The sequence below is a fragment of the Acipenser ruthenus genome, chromosome 15 (genome assembly GCF_902713425.1).
Source record: "Acipenser ruthenus chromosome 15, fAciRut3.2 maternal haplotype, whole genome shotgun sequence".
Taxonomy (NCBI): domain Eukaryota; kingdom Metazoa; phylum Chordata; class Actinopteri; order Acipenseriformes; family Acipenseridae; genus Acipenser; species Acipenser ruthenus.
Genome location: NC_081203.1, coordinates 34,137,780 through 34,158,063, shown reverse-complemented (window position 1 = coordinate 34,158,063; position 20,284 = coordinate 34,137,780). Strand labels below are relative to the sequence as shown.

Below are 20,284 nucleotides of genomic sequence, written 5' to 3'. Positions count from 1 at the left end.
ACTATTTCACACAGCAGGTGAGAAAACTATGAAATAAGTTACCTGCAGGGACGATCGTCAAATCAGTGAGTGCAAATACAGTCACAACAGAATTGGATGTGCTCCTGGGGAAAGCAAGAGGGTTTACAGGGATATAAAGATAAGGGAATCAGACCAGCAGTGTGTGTGTGTGTGGGGGGGGGGGGGGGGGGGGGGGGGGGGTTCAGGACACACGTGTGAGGGAGAGAATAAGATTCAAATGGTTTGCTCTCCATAGGTCAGAATTAATCATAACCAAGCTAATTACAGGGATGGAAATAAGACCCCTGTTGTACAGCAGTTTCACCCATTCCAGGTTTTACTACGAGCTTGATCAGCCACAGTGTAGAGGTAATAAACTCAGGCACGTCTTATTAAACTTGCAGCAAAGCCAAGAATGGATCAAACTGCTATTAATTCTTTTAAACGTCATCTTTGTATGCCCAGCTGACTGCACAAAAGACTAAAGAACGCTCTGTATGAGAAATGTACAGCATGGGGATGATGATGACGATTATGATGACGATGATGATGGCGGTGATGATGATGGCGGTGATGATGATGACGATGGTGATGGTGATGATGATGATGATGATGTGATGATGATGTGATGACGATGGTGATGTGATGACGATGGCTATGATGATGATGATGACGATGGTGATGATGATGGTGATGATGATGGTGATGATGATGGCGATGATGATGTGATGACGATGGTGATACATTAAGAGAATTCCCTGTGTTTCTCAGGTGCTGAGTTTGCCCGCTATGCCGATATCACGTTCTACCCTGGGAACGAGAGGCTCAGTATCATCCAGAAAGCCCAGGGCCTGGACTCTCAGAACTACCTGACTGTGAGCACTGAGATCCAGGGGCAGGTGCCCTTCGTGTCCCCCGGCGCCACTGTGCAGATGGAGCCCTACAAGGAGCTGTACCAGTACCTGCCCTCAGGTACACCTCTCCCTTTCCGTGGTTAATGAAGCTCCTGCATTAGAGAGGAGCCCTGCCTCGATTAAAACTCTCATCCTGCAATGTTACCTTAGGCATGGAAGTGCTAATATGGGGCTGTCAAACCAGCTATTTACCTCTGCGTAACTTGACCTTTGTCTGGTTTCATTAGCAATCGTCTGGCAATACCTTGCCCAAGGTAACGTTAGGTTAATCAGGGTTTGTGAAACAGGCCACTTGTGTTGTACTGCTGTGCTGGATGTGGTGCTTTTAAAAGCCTTGGAGGCTGAAGTCCTGTGTTCCGTGGTATTCACAGAGCCGGTCTGTATGGGCAGGGGGTAGAGGTCCCACGCACTCTGCTCCCTCTGATCTATACAATATAATAACGCCTTTGTGATCTCGAGAAGCTTGTAGTGTCCTTTCATTTTTCTAAGACGGGAACGAGTGGTTCAGCTGTAGGGCAATGGAAGATTGTCTTCACAATTCAGTCTGTCATTAATCTGCTTGATTCTGCTTGGTTTGCGTTGCAGAATAGCGAATGTCGTCAATGACATCAACGACACAGTAAAGAGCGCAATAAGTTCCGAGATGCGTTTTGGTGAAATCATCTGCATGTTGTGTGTTAAATGCGTCACATCAGGGTGTGGGTGAGATGGGTGAGGTATCTGACCGGTTTCTGCTCTGTGTTCAGTGGTGAAGTCGTCCTCACTCAGAGAGTACACCGTGCTGTCTGTGGGAAGTGGCTCCCAGACCTTCTCCTACCAGCTGAGCCAGAACGTGACGTACCAAGACTGCCGCCACCGCCACAGGAGCCTGCCGGACACGCAGCAGCTGAGCGTGGAGCGTGTCTTCATGCTGTACAACAAGGAGGAGCAGGTGCTGAGATACGCACTCACCAACCAGATCGGCCCTGTCAGAGGTAAGCGTGACGGGTGAACCGGCGTCCACACACGCACACACGCACACACGCGCGCACGCACCAGCGAGCGCCTTTAACCTCGTCTCACAGACCAGGCTCAGAATCCGTCACTCAGCACTGCCCGTTACATAAGCACCCTCTCCCGGGTTGTCTAAACTTGTCTCGATCAGCTTCTCTTAATCAGCAGGCCAGCCATGACTGCTGCAGGAGTGTAAAAGAGCTGGCAGGACTGTTATAAAACTGCTGAACTGCCATGCCTTGAAAACGAGCAAGCATTGACCGGGAGTTCCCAGGCCAGGTATGAGCTGTCATGGGCTTGCACGCTCGAAACGCTTCCAGCAGCAAACACAAATCCTATCCCCAGATGGAAATCATCATTGCATCAGTTTACACAGTGCTTCACTTGTAAACCAAGAAGCACGCCGAATTCTCATGGATTTGCGTTTCCGCGAAGTGTTCATCCAGTAAATTGCTCGGGAAGTGTGAATCAGGCTGTGGTTAGTATCCCTGGGAGTCCAGGTATTTAGATTTACGAGAACCCCCCTTACACAGGCGAGCAGGAGGTCAGTCAGTGGTCGTTCTTTAACCCAGCTCACTTACTGCCTTTGAAATGGGACAGACTGATAGGCTAGCAGTGGGAGTTCTCCAGCCAGATCAGTAAGACCTCTTATAAACTGATCTGATGGATGGGCGAGCCAGTGAGAGGAGACCGCTGCTGATAAAGCTCTTATCTGTCTTTGATTTCTAGAATGTCTACATTGGGGAGGGATGGAGGGCTGGGGGGGTGGGGGTTGCAGGGGTTGGGGGTGGGTGCTGCTGCTGCTGCTTGGTTCACACATGGAACAGCAGATCCACTCTAGAGGGTTCAAATAAACAAGGCTTTCAGGCTGCCAGAGCTGCCATAGCCAGTTCAATGTGCTGCATGAGCGGAGGTGTGCATGTGGTCTATTCGTTCTGTGTTTGTTGTGGGTTTGGTTCTCATACCCTTTACCAGCTTGTCGTTAAGGGTTCAGGGGAGAGTAAGCAGGAAGAAAGGGGTTGAGTGAGTTCTACAGCTCTAATGCACAGATGACAGGTTTAATGGGAAATAGCTGCCCGGTGATGTCATGAGAATCTAAAACACCCAGATAAATTCCAGTGTCCAGATAGAGGCAGGCTTCAGTGTTAAATGTGTTTCAGATTCCAGCTGGGGTGAGCCAAGCCTGTTACTCACCAGCTGGGCTGTGGAATGTTAGTGTGTGTGTGTGAGAGAGAGTGGCTATACATTACATATACAATGCATTGTTCATTCAAGCCCTGCACTGCAGAAGACAGCACAGGCAAGATCTGAATTTTCTTTGTGCAGATGTTTCCAGGATTCAACCATGGAAGTCACAAACTTCTTCCAAAGTTATTTATTGTTTTGTAAAACAAAGTCGTTGAAAAGATCACTGCATTATCTTTGCATTAGGGGTCTCTAAACCCATTAAGTGCCATTGTCCCCTTTCAAAGTTTTTTGGAGCATTTTTAACTGGCATCGGACTGTTATTTTGATTTTCTCTTTAACTATATTGTTATGATAACCTCCTCTGATTTTGTTAACCACAAAAGTTAAGTCTCTGCTAATTCTGCAAATATAACTCTTCAGATGCTTTTGTGACGCCTCAAAATAAAATAAACTGAAGCCTAAAAATGATACAGTAACCCGAGCTGTGAGTAAATAACCCTAGCTGTCCTCACAGTCGACACTTGGGAGGTGTTACTAACTCTGTTTCACACGTTCGGTCAGTCCAGCTGTGCAGAGGGGCTGTTGTCAGAAAGCTGTCAAAAGATATTTTATTTTACCAGGGAGAGGCCAACAGCTGGTCATGAAAGAAGGTAGCATTTTAAATGCTTTACGATCTCTGTTACATGGAGCAGTAAATCTGAAACAACGACCCAGCGTTACAAGAACAAAGTGAGACATGAAACAGACCACGAACGACAGCCAAGCCAGTAAAAACAGATCAGTTAAACAGACAGGTAAAAGCGCATGGTTAACATCGCTGAGCCGTCAGACACTTGAGAACAGAGGAAGGCAGGCAGGGGATAGCAGTGGCATGCAGTGCACTGCGCACAGTGGCTCTTTCAAATAGAACTGTGTTGAAAAGTTTTTCAAGTTTTTCAACATTAAATATATTTATTCATTCAATGTTAGTGTGGAATTTATGGGAATTCTGACCACGTTGTTGATTGTATATGGTAAACTGTTTCATGGACATCTTTGCAACGATTCCTGGGAACCGCCAGGAAAACAGAATTCAGCTTTAAAACAAATATTACTTGAGCACACAAAGTACTGTGCCCCCTCGGTTTTTCACAAGTCAGTCATTGAGGCGTGGCACGCAGAACGACTCTGCTGGACACCCCTGCTGTGAGTGGCACAGCGTTCACTCTGAATGATGCCTGGTTTCCTCTCCCATTCAATAGCCATTTAACAACCAGCTGGACTCCCATTGTTTTAAATACAAAGAGAGTGATGGCCCCTTCCCCTCATAACAACAAAGTAAAACAAAAAGCTTTCTGTAGGACCACCGAAACATTAACTTGAAAAGCTTCAGCAAGAGAAACCCTGCTCTTCAAACAAAAGCTCTCCTGCTCTTCATGATTGAGTAAATCAGTCCGTGCCCTGAGGACAGGAAGTCAAAGTGTTTAATGTACGTGATAAAGACAGTGGAATGGGGAGGAGGGGAGGAGGAGGATGGGGGTCTGAAGCAGCCTTTTGATACAGTTTGAGATCCTCAGGGAATGTCTGCCGCTAGTTATACTTGCCATTGAAGCTCCCTGATCCTTTTCTAGTCTGGTCAAGAGGAGCCCTCAGGGTTACACACATCATGAAACGCTCTCTTCCCTTCTCTAGTGTCGCTGAGTTCACGCTGGTCAATGCTGCTGCTTTTCTCTTGTTGAAAAGCTTTTTTTTCCTTCTCCTACAGAGGACCCCGAGCCCGTGGTTGTGAGCCCCTGTTACGAGGGGACCCACGAGTGCGACATGACTGCCCAGTGCATCCCGGGTGAGGGAACCCAGTACCAGTGCCGGTGTGCCACCGGGTACAGAGGAGACGGGCGCAACTGCTATGGTAAGCACCGGTCCCACCACTGTCTCTAGTTTTGCACTGGGGAGCCGAATCCCTTTGTGGATTACACTTCTGAAGCAAAGAATCTTTTAGCACAGGCGATCTACCCTTATCAAAGTTTATCACAGTATCGTTGCCCTGGATGTTGCGGTTTTCCCCCATGCTTTATACTCTGCATTTGCCATGGTTTACCCAGGCTTGCCATGTTTATGAATGTGCTTTTTAAACAGAAAAGAAGGATCCGCACACCAAAGCAGACGAGGTGCAAGTTCTGAATGAAAGGCTGAATGATAAATGACAATTAGAAAGGCTTTTATAAAGTTTATAAACACTGGATTCAATATAACCCCTAATAGAAAAGAGAAGTGACAAGTTAATAAAAAAAAATGTACATCTAATTAATACAGTAATGCACAAGAAGGACAATGTGAAACCACAGAATCAGAGATATGAATTCACATGTCTTAATGTAAGTTGACATAGATCATAAAAAGGACTTAAGGTCGAATTCAACATTCATTCCATTAGGAACCATAGTTTTTAAATAAGAAATCCATACCTTGCTATTCTTTACAGTGCTTTCCTATGCTTCCACTGTGCTTTCTTACTCTTTGATGTGATTTTACTATGGGAATCTTTTATAAGGGTCCAGCCTCCGTTGCACCTTCAATGCTGGTGATTTTGTCCCAGCTTCATTTGTGTTACCGAGCCACTTCAGTGATCTCTGTTGAGCAATTAATAAAAAAAAGAACAGATAAGTAAATGAATAAAGCACATGAAGACAGATTTTAAAATCCACACACCAGACTCTACGCCATTAAAACTCAGTGACTGACCACAGTACACGGTGCTGGCTCTTTAAAGAGTGTTTACTGGCTGGGAAATGAATGGGGGGATGTAGCCAGATTACAAGGAAGAGGGGGTTTGTGGTGTTTGGAAACACGCAAGAAAAAGGGGGCAGAATGTTTGCAGCTGCTCGGGGTGGGGGTTGGGGGGGGGGGTTCTGTTAACAGATTCCCGCAGCTGCAGGTTTGAAGTGAGGAGATCTCTGAGATTCTGACAAACCTGTTCAAAACACTGTTAAATCAACGACAAACACGCACACACACACACACTCACATATATATATATATATATATATATATATATATATATATATATATATATATATATATATAATAAACATTGGTTTAACAGTGCTTTGAACCCTTTATGAACTGCACACTGGATATATCAAGTCCTTACTTTTGTGAATAGTGAAGTACTGCATGCCTTTTATATAATGTTTTTTACATTTAATCCACTCAACAAAAAATCATTTTCTTCACCTGACTTGTTAAAAAGCTCACACTCCTTAACTTAGATTGAGCCATGATGTGCTAAATGTTTCATGTACTATACTGTACTGTAGTGTACTGTAGTGCAGTGTATTGAATTGTTCTGTAGTGCATTGTATTGTATTGTATTGTACTGTATTGTATTATACGTCTCGGGGTTGGGGGTGTAGGGTTCTTTAAGCTCTGCAGGTCACGTGACTGGGGTCTCCCTCGTTTCTTCCTCAGATATGGACGAGTGTGCGGAGGGCCTGAGCAGCTGTGGGAGTCACTCCCTGTGTGTGAATCTGCAGGGCAGTCACCGCTGTGAGTGCCAGAGCGGGTATCACTTCACTGTGGACGGGCGAACCTGCATCGGTAAGCACCAACACAACGCGCCGTGGTTATGGGTTACCAAACTGCCATTGCTCTACTTTTAACTAGGGGTTTAATCCATTAACGAGTCACTGATTAATCACACCTCGCTCGATTAATCTTGTCTAATTGAGTGCGGTATCAAAAAACGTTGAGCGAAAAAGAAATCTTGAAAGATGGCAGAGGGTGATTCTAAAGACCTTGGCTGACTTCCAATTACTAATATTTTCAAACTGTCAGATTATAGTGTATTAAACATGAGCTGGCTTTATGACACATCTGCAGTAAATGAAGTCAATACTTTGTATTACTTTATCTTTTCAATACAATTCCATATCACGAACAGACAGGTGTGCTTAATCGATCGCAGATCGGATGATCAGTCGATCAAAAGAGAATGTCAAGATTAGAACCCCTGTTTGTAACGCATTACATACGACTTGCATAACAACTGCAGATGCAGCCCCTTGCACGCCTAATGCTGTCCACTTTATTAAGATATAGTGTTATAAACCCTGCAGGACTGGCCCAGCCCGTGAGTCAATCGCTCTGTTTAAATCACTAGAATGTGTGTGGGAGAGTCAGGCTGTGCTGCAGAATGCAGGGGGAGGCTGGAGGTCCCGTGAACTCTCACTGTGTCGCATCCACGCCCAATCCAGCAAGAAAACTAAATGAACCCCTTGTCTTCTCCTCCTTCAAAAAGTCCTCCTAACACGCTACCGGTAAAGAGTTTAGAAAACAAAGGGGCATAATGGAAAAGTTATTAGAAGTCACAAGTCCCTGTTAGAACTGGTGCGGAAACTACACTGATAAATCTTTCCAAAGTGTCGTCATGTGATGGCTTTTCATTTTTTAAGTTTTCTTTTAAATGCAGCTTTATTTTGTGGCGTACAGCCCAATCTTTCCACGTGTCACAGAGCTTCCTCTCATGGTTTACAGAGACACGAGAGACAGCGCTATCTCAAAGATAAGCTCGCCGGCTCACATTAGGATACACAAAATTAGGAGCAGATCAGGAGATTTAGTCTGCGAGGAATTGACATCTGGAACCAGTTACCAGGAAAGGCTGCTCATGAGCCAGATTCTTGAGGAACAGAGAGAGGTGGCAGGGATACGAGGTGGAGAGAAGGGACTCGAGTCTGTGGGGTTCCTGGATCTCAGGACTGCTTCCTTTACTAAAATGGGTTGTTCCCAAAGGTACTAGATGAAGGCTGGAATGGTTTAGGGCTGGCCAGCTGCAGTCAGTCACGCTACCCTGTCATTACCGTGCTGTCATGGGGCCCAGGTCATGTGTGGAGATGTTACACAGCTGGCCTGCCTTGTCTCAATCCCCTGTGTGTTGTTCTGCTGACAGACATCGACGAGTGCGCCAGTCCCAGGTGTGACCCCCACGCCACGTGCTTCAACACGCCAGGCTCCTTCCACTGCCGCTGTGTTCCGGGCTACAAGGGGGATGGGCTCCAGTGCCTGGCGAGCCCTGGTAAGGCAGCCCAACACGGAGCGCATGCTGTACTTTACCATTGAGTGCTCGTTGGGGTGAAGTGTGGAACACTAATTAACTACCGAGCCCAGCCCCACAAATGCAGTTTAGAGCACAACGTTACCATGCATAAGTGTAAACAAAAGCAGACGCTGCCTGTTATATTCGTGTGAACCGGCCAACCGCACGCAACGTGTGTGGGAGGAGTCTTTGCAAGCCATAGCCCCGCCCTGTTTGGTACAACCACACACCCTTTTCTGTCATTCAAACTGCTAGAAATATATTGTCTACCAAGCATTCATTTGGTATAATTAACTTTATTTGCATATATAAATGGACTGTCCTGGAATTGAGCTGTTCTTAAGGAAGTGTGTTCTTCCACGTTTACTAATGATTATGGATAGGATAACTAAACACAGCAGTAGAGGTATTTTTGGTATCAGGCTGTAATGTCTGCCCCCCCCCCCCCTCCCCTCCTCAGAGCCCACGCAGCCCCCCAGGACGGCCTGCGAGCAGCACAGACACAGCCTGCAGGGGGAGCTGAGCCCCCGGGGGCCCCGCCCTGCCGTGGGGGCCTACGTACCACAGTGTGATGAGGAGGGCAACTACCAGCCGCTGCAGTGCCACGGCTCCACAGGACACTGCTGGTGTGTGGACAGCAGGGGGCAGGAGAGGCCCGGGACCAGGACCCCCCCCGGCACCCCCCCGACCCGCTGTGACCTGCCAGGTGAGAGACACTGCCCCCTAGAGGCACAGCCAGCTCATTGACAGAGGAGCGCACCCATCACACCCACAGAGAGAGAGAGAGAGAGAGAGAGAGAGACTGCTAGAGGATTCCACTTCCAGTTTGAAATAAGAAAATAAGATATTGATACTCAATCAGCCAGTGCATGCACATACAGAGGATCCTCATAATCGTGTATTAATCACACAGTACCTGAAAGGGTAAATGTTTGTATAATATCGAGAGTTTATCATTGTATAGCCAAATGCAATGTGAAACATTGATCGGAGGGTAGGAGAGTATGATAAAAGTGTGGTGAAGATTGGTGTGAAATCAAGGCAGTTATCGTGTTCGCAGTGTAGAGTGTGAGAGACGGACGCACAGACACCATCAGCGCAGAAGGGTCCTCGCTGAATGAGGACCCCAACTTTCAAAACCCTCACGAAGGTTAGAAATGAGACGTTATATACAAACGAGTCTCTGAGCTCCTTCCTCGGGTGGTTTCATCCACATGGATTGCTTGCTGAATTACTGCTTGTAGCAAATGGCCACATGTCCTTCCATAGTTTCATGGAATTCAAGGGACCAGTTCTTAAAATAAAGTCTTCATTACCTCAGTCCAGAGCACAAGCATATTGTAAGTACAGTAGGACACGGCCCAGCTAGTGAACGTGCGCACCCAGTTTAACTCTCTCAGTATATCTCAATATGTAAGTCTGAAATGTGTTTGAGTGAGGGTCACTGTCAGCTGGTTTCACAGGCTCCGGTCTGCACTGATGTTGGACTGACTTACTATGGAAACCAGTCTCTGTAGAGATCATGTGAGGCCGTGACCTTTCAACTCCTTTCAAGAGTTGGAATGTCACGTGATTTCTTTGGAATCTGGATGCAACTGGGATTCAACATAGATAATTCCAGTTGGATTTTGATAGAGAAAAAACAAAGATTACAATTCAAAATTAGAGGAGAACTAGAACCATTTTGAATGATTGTAAAGGTCTGGGTTACAGAATTAATAAAGTGATATTCATGCGATGAACCCTTTAAGAAATCCCCTCTTGGGTTTGTTCATCATGAAGTGTGATTGTCCTCCCCCCCCCCTCCCCTCCTCCTCAGAGCCCACGCAGCCCCCCAGGACGGCCTGCGAGCAGCACAGACACAGCCTGCAGGGGGAGCTGAGCCCCCGGGGGCCCCGCCCTGCCGTGGGGGCCTACGTACCGCAGTGCGATGAGGAGGGCAACTACCAGCCGCTGCAGTGCCACGGCTCCACAGGACACTGCTGGTGTGTGGACAGCAGGGGGCAGGAGAGGCCCAGGACCAGGACCCCCCCCGGCACCCCCCCGACCCGCTGTGACCTGCCAGGTGAGAGACACTGCCCCCTAGAGGCACAGCCAGCTCATTGACAGAGGAGCGCACCCACCACACCCACAGAGAGAGAGAGAGAGAGAGAGAGAGAGAGAGAGAGAGAGAGAGAGACTGCTAGAGGATCCCACTTCCAGTTTGAAATAAGAAAATAAGATATTGATACTCAATCAGCCAGTGCACGCACATACAGAGGGTCCTCATAATCGTGTATTAATCACACAGTACCTGAAAGGGTAAATGTTTGTATAATATCGAGAATTTATCATTGTATAGCCAAATGCAATGTGAAACATCGATCGGAGGGTAGGAGAGTATGATAAAAGTGTGGTGAAGATTGGTGTGAAATCAAGGCAGTTATCGTGTTCGCAGTGTAGAGTGTGAGAGACGGACGCACAGACACCATCAGTGCAGAAGGGTCCTCGCTGAATGAGGACCCCAACTTTCAAAACCCTCACGAAGGTTAGAAATGAGACGTTATATACAAACGAGTCTCTGAGCTCCTTCCTCGGGTGGTTTCATCCACATGGATAGCTTGCTGAATTACTGCTTGTAGCAAATGGCCACATGTCCTTCCATAGTTTCATGGAATTCAAGGGACCAGTTCTTAAAATAAAGTCTTCATTACCTCAGTCCAGAGCACAAGCATATTGTAAGTACAGTAGGACACGGCCCAGCTAGTGAACGTGCGCACCCAGTTTAACTCTCTCAGTATATCTCAATATGTAAGTCTGAAATGTGTTTGAGTGAGGGTCACTGTCGGCTGGTTTCACAGGCTCCGGTCTGCACTGATGTTGGACTGACTTACTATGGAAACCAGTCTCTGTAGAGATCATGTGAGGCCGTGACCTTTCAACTCCTTTCAAGAGTTGGAATGTCACGTGATTTCTTTGGAATCTGGATGCAACTGGGATTCAACATAGATAATTCCAGTTGGATTTTGATAGAGAAAAAAAAAGATTACAATTCAAAATTAGAGGAGAACTAGAACCATTTTGAATGATTGTAAAGGTCTGGGTTACAGAATTAATAAAGTGATATTCATGCGATGAACCCTTTAAGAAATCCCCTCTTGGGTTTGTTCATCATGAAGTGTGATTGTCCTCCCCCCCCCTCCCCTCCCCTCCCCTCCTCAGAGCCCACGCAGCCCCCCAGGACGGCCTGCGAGCAGCACAGACACAGCCTGCAGGGGGAGCTGAGCCCCCGGGGGCCCCGCCCTGCCGTGGGGGCCTACGTACCGCAGTGCGATGAGGAGGGCAACTACCAGCCGCTGCAGTGCCACGGCTCCACAGGACACTGCTGGTGTGTGGACAGCAGGGGGCAGGAGAGGCCCGGGACCAGGACCCCCCCCGGCACCCCCCCGACCCGCTGTGACCTGCCAGGTGAGAGACACTGCCCCCTAGAGGCACAGCCAGCTCCTCTACAGAGGAGTGACAGGGACCGCTGTAGAGAGAGAGGTGGGGTCAGTGCAGCGTCAGTGTGCAGGCAGCTGAAGGAGCAAGCTTTAATCCATGCTGAGAATCTGGTGAGGGAAATAGGTTTGGGCTCTGTTGTCTCTTTCAGGAAAAGGCTTAGTTTGATGTGCTCTTAGATAGAAATGTTTTATTGGGTTTGCGCTGTTCTGTGTTGGACGAGGAAAGATGAACTGTGTCTATATTTGAAATAATTATAGGAGAGAACTTCTCGCTGGTTTTTCTTCAGTAGGCAGTTTGTGGCTGGCTTTTCGTGCCTCTCTGCACCACTCTATCTTGGCTTCAAGTGTGCTTAGTGTCCTGGACCTCCTGCGCAGGGTGCAGGGTGCCACTGCACTGGGGCAGGGTGCAGGGTGCACTGGAGCAGGGTGACACGGCACTGGGGCAGGGTGCAGGGTGCACTGGAGCAGGGTGACACTGAACTGCTTTTGAAACATGCCAGACAATACGAGATGGACTCCTGATTATGCTGAGCGGTGCAGTGTGTAAGGTGTGTTCTTTGTGCCCCACAGCCCCGACACAGCGCCCCGAGAGCGTGTGCGAGCGCTGGAGAGCCAGTCTGCTGGATCACTACGGGGGCAGGCCCGCCCCCCACCACTTCATCCCACAGTGTGACGACCTGGGGCTCTTCAACCCCCTGCAGTGCTACGGGGACAACAGCTACTGCTGGTGTGTGGACCAGGACGGCAGGGAGCTGGAGGGGACCCGCTCCCAGCACGGAGTCACCCCGGCATGTAAGGCATGGGAAATGGGGGAAGAAGGGCAAAGTGGGTGGGGAGAGTTTGGGAGGAAGAATAAGTCGCCATGGATAAGGGCGTCTGCTAAGAAATAAATAAATAATAATGAGAGATGGGAAGCAGGGGGAGGAGGGAGGAGGGGGCAGTTTTGATTAACCCTTTCAGCTGGGGCTCCACTGTTTGGAGCAGGGCGTCATTCCTGGATGGTGTTTGGTTTGTTTGTTTCTTGTTTTTGTTCCAGTGATTTGCTAATCGCTTTCCAGCACACCTGAGAGATACAGCTTCCCAAACACTTTGAAGTTAAACACTCATTTTTCAATGTGTCATTTAGTGTATTTTAATATCTATTTTAACAGTTACTGTAAGCTTCTTCATAATGAGGAGAATCTAAAGTTTTAGACTGCAGATTTTTCTCAGAGAGAGAGAGAGAGAGAGAGGGGAAGGAAGGCTACATTTAGGGTTTGGAACTCGATGTGAAGTTTTCTCTCTGTCAGGAAATACAGCAGAATTCCTTAGGGGATAAAAGCCTCATCGGAGAAGGAGGAGTAATGAAGCTTCTAGAGGTTCTGAGAGACACACACAGTAAGAAGCCTCAAATTTAACGTCTCATTAAAAGGATCCTTTTTCTGTGAAAACTGCAGTTACAGCACAGACAGGGTTATTTAAGTGTATTCCAGATCATTTGAACACAGTATAAATAGAATGGGGGGGCGGGGTAACCCATGCAACAAACAACTTCTTTTTTTGTATTGCTGCTGCTGATAGAAAATGAACTTGTGTGCTAGTGCGTGCTGTGACTCGTGACCCCAGTGCTGCGTTGTAATTGGCAGGCATCCCGACCGTGGCTCCTCCCACTCTGCGGCCGACCCCGCGCCCCGATGTGACCCCGCCCCCCGCCGGCGTGGTGCTGCTCTACGCTCAGGGACAGCAGATCGGCTCCCTGCCTCTGAACGGGACCCGGCTCAGCATGGACAAGGCAGCCGTCCTGCTGGCTCTGCATGTACAGTGGAGTCTTACTTACCTGCATACAAAGGCTGTGTAGATCATTCCATTCCATTCACTCACATGCAGGCAGCATCCTAGGAATTCTTATTTATTTTGTTATATAGAGCGAATGTCTTTGCAAAGTTACATAGTACTAAAGCAGATTCCAAAGTAAAAAAAAATTATATATATATATATATATATATATATATATATATATATATATATATATATATATATATATATATATATATATATACAGGGATGGAACTAAGACTCCCATTGCATAGCAGTTTCACTCATTCTAGGTTTTAATGTAAGTTTGATTAGCCACAGCGTGTGTTTAGCAAGCTCGGGTGTGTCTTATTAAACTCATAGTAAAACCAGGACTGGATCAAACTGCTCTGCAATGGGAGTCTTATTTCCATCCCTGCTATATATAAAAGCGCGTACCTTCAAGATATAGTTGTGCGTGTATTTTATCGGAAGTGGGTGGGCATGTTTTCTAGTTGCTGATGCAGTTGTCGGTATGCGCGTGATTGATTTGTCCTGTGTTCTGCACAGGGCTCCATCGTGGTTGGGATTGACTATGACTGCAGAGAGAGGACGGTGTACTGGACAGACGTGGCGGCTCGAACCATCAGCAGAGCCAGCCTGGAGCCCGGGGCTGAACCGGAGAACGTCGTCAACTCCGGTGAGCACAAAACCTTAAAGCTGTGCTGCAGGGTTCCCTTTCTGCTGCTGACAAACCATCACACGAGGAGGCGTGCTCTTGTACTCACACTTCCTTTATAAAGCCCTCCCACACCAAAAGCCCAGGAAAGTGTAATAAAGCCAGTGACAGCATGGGAAAGCACTGGCAAGCATTGCAAATTATAGCAAGGTATGCTAAAGCATAGAAAAAAACATGGCAAACTACGGTAAATGATGGCAAATGCATAGTGGTTTAACCAAGGGAAAAGCATGGCGAAACTGCAACAGGACCGTGCAGTAAACTTTTCTATGGGTTACTTTATCACAGGGGCTGTGTAGTTCTTGAGGGAGCCGAGGGCATACAGCAGTCATTCAATTCCGTGACAGAGCCTTTCGATTTCTCCTTGTAGTTAATATTAACACTCCTTTACTGTATCCTCTGTTATTTCCCACAGTCGCGCTGACACATGGAACATGTTATTCATATCTGTGTGTATGCACTGCATTGTACGAGTGATACAGTGACAGTACACTGAAATAGCCAAGAAGTGTGCCATGGAAAAATGTGATCTGAACTTCAAGTGTGGGTGAATGTGAGCTCCAGTGCTTAGAGCTGAAGTCTGGGAACGGCAAGATGTTCGTTTCAAATTCCAGCTCAGCAAACCTTTCCTCCTTTTAAGGAGTTGTTGGAGTTTTTAGTGTAGATTCAAAGGCAGGACCTTACTGTGCAAAACCTAAAACCTATGCAAGGCTATCAGTGCTTAAGATGTGCTTTGTATATTTTGTATAATTTTGTATATTTTTAAAAAATAAAATTGGTAACAAATGTAAGGACAGAAGGTAAAAGAACTGCTTTTAAAATGCAAGCAAATGTGTGTGTGTGTGTGTGTGTGTCAGAGTGTGTGTGTCAGTGTGCGTATGTGTGTCAGTGTGTGTGTGGGAGGGTGTCAGTGTGTGTGTGTGTGTGTGTGTGTGTCAGAGTGTGTGTGCGCGTGTGTGTGCGTGCGCGTGTGTGTGTGTGGGGGGGGGGGTCATGTTTCTTTAATCTCTCTAAATAAACAAACAGTCTTCTTTGATCATTGTGCAGTGAAGCGGTTATTGGGACGCAGACGCTGCCGCAGCACAAACAAACAAGAGAACAAACAGCTGCTTCTGAACACAACATGTGCTGTTTATCTGAGCTGAGAAACACATTGGCACTTGTGTTTAAAGGAATCAGAACTAAGTCGCACATTCCTTTGAAGCGTGTAATTCCTGAGTTGTCTTGACTCTTATTAGAGGGCTTAAGGGTTTCCGTGTGCAAAGGAGAGATCCCAGCCCCCACATACTGATAGAAGAAGGGTGGGCAGAAATACACTAACCCCCAGGCAGCAATACACTAACCCCCAGGCAGCAAACCCCTAGGCTGCTTTCCTTGCTACAGAGATCGCTCTATTAATGAACATCTATCAATGTTTTATGACCCAGCCTCACATAGACCACTATAGAGAACCGTGTTATCTTTAAATGGCCCATCTTAAAGATTCAAACTATTGGTTAAGTAGGAAGAAAGAAAGCATTAAGGGTGCTGATTGATTGATTGATTGATTGATTGATTGATTGCTGTATTGATCGATTCTGCCGTTCCCAGGCCTCCTGAGCCCTGAGGGCCTGGCCGTTGACTACCTGCGGAGGAGCATGTTCTGGGTGGACAGCGGACTGGACAAGATAGAAGCAGCCAGGCTGGATGGCACAGAGCGCCACGTCCTGTTCGACACGGACCTGGTCAACCCCAGAGCTATAGCGGTGGACCCTCGGGGCGGGTACGTCCACAACACAGCATATTCGAACCAGAGTTTTAACTATTTCTTACATTTCCCCTTTAAAAAGTCTAAGCCCCGGGGCAAGATAACCCTAACATCACTCGGTATATTCTAGACGCACACAACTGGCTCAGAGCCAGCCTTTTAAAGCCACATTTTTGGAGCCCAGATGTTTTAGAAGTGCTTAATCCACTTCCAGCCCCTCTCCCCTGTCCCCTCCTCCTCCTCCCCCTCCTGGGTCAGGCTGGGTGGATGGGACAGAGAGGGCGGCTCCTGTCCAGTACTGGAGCATTATCTTGATTAAATGCTGCCTCTGTCTGTGGAGCTTCCTTTCACATGGAACATTAAAGATGAGCCCTTCCCGAGCAGACCCGCTAAGTGGAACGTGAGTGCTTGTGTGTGGCAGCCAGGCTCTCCCAGTGTCTCAATCAGCACCACCCGGGGATCCTGCCTGTTTAAAAGCACCATGCTGGCTCCCAGTCCAGGCGTGTGCATCCCTGAGAGATACCTGCGTGTACCGGCAAGAGGCTTGGTATGCTCGACACCCCGACTGGAGGGGTTTCAATGACTGGAGTGCAGCGGACAGTCCCAGAGCAGGTCTAGATCCTATCAGGGCAGAGGGATCGACGCAGCTTTTTAAGTTGAAGCTTACCTTCCTAAGAAATGCAAATACGTTTTTTATAACACGCTTGATATAAAACCCTCTGGTTTTGCACTGCATCAATACAGTGATCTGACCCGTAGCTCATGTACAGTGTATAATGAACAGCTGCTAAGCTTTGTAGAAATGCTTTCTCAGTACACTGCTACTTTGGAAATGATGGCAAGAGCACCCTGTAGTTTGTAGCTGTAAAGTACAGTATCTGATTTCAGAGATCTCTATGTATTAGACTCCCACTGCTGGGTACTTCTATAAACTCCTGTGTTTTAGGTCATTGCATGCTTGACTGTATCGCTGTTTAAGAGCTGAAGTGACTGATGCAGGGTTAGAAACAGCCAGCGGTTGCACTCTAATCTCTGAGACTCACCTGGACCTGTAGCAGTATAATCAGTAGCTGCTGTTCTCAATCCACCAGTAACCTCTACTGGACAGACTGGAACCGCGAGGGCCCCAAAATCGAGACCTCCACGGTGGACGGAGCCAACAGGAGGGTGCTGGTCAAGGATGACATCGGGCTGCCCAATGCACTGACCTTCGACCCCCTCAGGAAGCAGCTCTGCTGGGCTGACGCTGGTATGTGTCTTTGTCATGAGCTGGGGGTTCCTCATAAAAACGCTGGTCTGAATCTGATAGCCACAGCTGAGAAAAGCAATGCTAATCTGCATTACAGCATGATGATGTGGTGTAGTAAGAGGGCAGCTCAGATTGGCCTTATTATGAAAGCAGCAGGTCTTTCCAGAGCTACACACCTGACCTACAAACAGATTCTAAAGCTGGTCTCTAATTACTGCTCTCCCCTCTGATGACAAGGCACCAAGCGACTGGAGTGTGCGCAGCCAGATGGCACAGGAAGACATGTGATACACAGCAACCTGAATTACCCCTTCAGTCTGGTCAGCTACTCCAACCACTTCTACTACACGGACTGGAGAAGGTAGGTGGCGACTCATCATCCCTACTCTGCAATCAGAGGCTGGCCTCACAGCCACACCCAGAGAGACCGATACAATTACAAAGAGACACACCACGCAGGGCCGCTCCAGGGGCTAAAAATAGTCTTGGCCGCAACCCTTTAACCAAAGTGTGTTTTTATCTTGTTCAGTGTGCGTGCCTTCATTGATTTCACAATGCTTGGTCTTTTTTTGGGGTGGGACAAAACTGAAGGTATAGCAGTAGCAGATTAATGTTTAGGGCTGTCAAATGCAGACTACGATTTGCAGCACAACAAGGTTTTGGGCTCTGTGTTAAGAACTAAGTAATAATAAAATGTGTAACAACCCGTGCCCATAGCAGCGCTGAGATTCTGGCGTCTAACACTTTTTGAAGTATTGAAGTCTCTGTTCTAATGCATTCTTGAGAAATCCTAAGTAGTTCAAACTAGAGGGAGTATAAAATTGCATATGTTATCCTGACACACGATGTGTTTGTCGGGGGTAAAACCGTGACACTTTGAAACAGCGAGCCGGTTTTGGAATGTTTAATGAGTCGAATAGGATCGCCTCCTTTTGAATGACTCTCCAGTGTACAGTAGACATGTGTTTTGGTTTTGTTCAGGGACGGGGTGATGGCACTGAGCAGAGACACCAGCCAGTTCACGGACGAGTACCTCCCTGATCAGAGATCCCACCTGTACGGGATCACAGTGGCCTACCCTCGCTGCGCTTCAGGTAAGAGCACAGAGATGCTTTCCACTCTCCATCCTTGCTTCCTTGTGCTTGCTTCCCTCGCTCCGCACCTTTGTAAACAGCGGTTCCAAATTGCAGGCTCCTCTTTGCATTCCCCCTCCGTGTCACGCTGTTAAGTTTTGCAGCTTGAGCGTCTGCTGTTGCAATGCAAGGGCAGCCCCATCAAGAAACTTGCGGACATACAGAACTTGCATTCAGATTACTGCCTTGTTGTAAAGATTTTCACGCAACTCCACACACAGGCACGGTTGTATGTGTGGATAGGGCAACGTGGTTTGGAAACACTGTCTTGTTGAAATGCTTAAGCTTTTACGATGTTGACTCTGAAAATCTAGAAAAACATCAGCCCCTGATCACTGATCTTAGTCGTGAAGGTCTGATACAACACACTGCGGACCCTTACAAAGCTAAACACTGCCCATGTAGACCCGTTTGGACCACGACTCATCAACAGTGTTACGCAGATCAGGAGAGGGCTTTGTTAAAATGACACACGCACAATGGAACATCCTTTGATACACTTTTTTGGTTTACATAAAACCACCAAACTCAGAACTCGTGGCGATAAAAGGGGTTAAAAAAGGGTCTACATTTAAATTTACAAAAAAAAAAAAAAAAAGCCTAGCATTCTTTTTTGCAGTAGCCCTCATTCTGTTGCAGGACTTACTGAAAGACACAGTAATTGGCACAGTTGTTCACTAAGTGCCTGCTTCAGTGTTGGCCACAGCAGTCAATTATCTAGCGCTGTTGCCTGCTGTGTCAGGTACTGTATTATAGTTCAGATGCGTGGGAAACAAAAGAAAGTCAGACTAGTATCTACTTGCTAAGAATTCAGTGTCAGATGAGCCACATTGCTCCTTGCAAAGGGAAGGACAGGTGCTGGAGTTCAAACAAAAAGTATAAAACTAACAGATCCTCACCAAGGATGACAACATGAAAGAGTAACGACGAAGGTATGCAAGCTGGGAGGAAGCAACAAGCATAGCGTGCACAAGCTACCCCTAATTGCAAGGCACAGGGACACTTTGCAATGCGTTTGTTGCTTCACTGTGTATTGTTTCTGTTGCAGGGAGGAAGTAATGGTGGAGCTAACGAGTGAAGTCTCTGCAGATCTGTTGCTCGAGGGGGGAAGAGTACATTTGAGAACACTTCCAGAGGAGAAGAGAATTTGAGTGGAAGATGGACAGGCTGGAGGGGGCGGGGGGGTGGATTTCCAGGATTGGATGGGGGTCGTTTTTTAAACAGATTTCAAACAAAAACAAATCCTCGAACAAAAACCTCTTGTAAAAGTTTTGTAAATTTCTTCTTTTTTTATACCTCATTTTTACTACTGTATTTGTATGTTTTTAAAAGAAAAAAGAAATAAAGATCGACAGGCCTGGAGCACAATCATAACGAAACAAAAACGGAGGGAGGGAGGGTGGAAGGGAGGGGGCATCAGCCACCACAAGTGCTGCTTGTTTCTGTACCACTACAGGCAGCATTGCAGTTATGTATTAACTGTGCACTAAAATACAGCGAAGGCAAGAGACTCAATGTCAATGGCTTGTTAGCATTGGTCAACATCTATTACTTTTTTTTCTGAGTCCTGTTTTTTTTTTTTTTTTTTTAAAGTGAGTTCTCTTACTATTTCTAACATTAAAGATGTGATCAATGCTGTTGTATCTCAGTTGCAGTGTGCTTCCTCTTCTCTGTCCTTCACTGCAGGAACTCACTCGCTAGCCCCTGAAGACGACAGTGTGGCACATTAGGACGAGCAGCATCGCCCAGCCTGCTTGAGAAGCACGAGTCGATTTCTTTTTCATTCAGCCCTGTCAGTCCTGGCAGGACCTCAAGGTCTTAGTGCCGTATGTTCACGCATGCGTCGGAAATCAAGTTGGAACCTCACGGGACTCCTGGGTCCCAGTCTGAGGTTGTGTATATATATATATATATACACACACACACACACACGTAAAACAAATCCTGTTCTCATGTATACAAATATAATTCAGGGCTGAAAGGGTTAACACAGGT

The 20,284-nt window shown here is 47.0% G+C and overlaps 1 protein-coding gene across 1 annotated transcript in view; it reads left to right on the top strand.

Annotated features, from left to right (window-relative positions):
- LOC117413012 (nidogen-2-like) overlaps positions 1 to 19,937 on the top strand; it is a 29,579-nt gene extending 9,642 nt beyond the window's left edge. Inside the window, exons 7-22 of the mRNA XM_058986534.1 lie at positions 772 to 972; positions 1,661 to 1,888; positions 4,840 to 4,983; positions 6,543 to 6,671; positions 8,023 to 8,148; positions 8,630 to 8,875; positions 9,989 to 10,234; positions 11,371 to 11,616; positions 12,219 to 12,440; positions 13,274 to 13,443; positions 13,992 to 14,121; positions 15,751 to 15,922; positions 16,999 to 17,156; positions 17,394 to 17,517; positions 18,138 to 18,250; positions 19,338 to 19,937. Of these exons, the coding sequence (XP_058842517.1) occupies positions 772 to 972; positions 1,661 to 1,888; positions 4,840 to 4,983; positions 6,543 to 6,671; positions 8,023 to 8,148; positions 8,630 to 8,875; positions 9,989 to 10,234; positions 11,371 to 11,616; positions 12,219 to 12,440; positions 13,274 to 13,443; positions 13,992 to 14,121; positions 15,751 to 15,922; positions 16,999 to 17,156; positions 17,394 to 17,517; positions 18,138 to 18,250; positions 19,338 to 19,348 (2,666 nt within the window). The 3' untranslated portion in view covers positions 19,349 to 19,937. The remainder of the gene's footprint in view (positions 1 to 771; positions 973 to 1,660; positions 1,889 to 4,839; positions 4,984 to 6,542; positions 6,672 to 8,022; positions 8,149 to 8,629; positions 8,876 to 9,988; positions 10,235 to 11,370; positions 11,617 to 12,218; positions 12,441 to 13,273; positions 13,444 to 13,991; positions 14,122 to 15,750; positions 15,923 to 16,998; positions 17,157 to 17,393; positions 17,518 to 18,137; positions 18,251 to 19,337) is intronic.
- Positions 19,938 to 20,284: the final 347 nt, after the last annotated feature.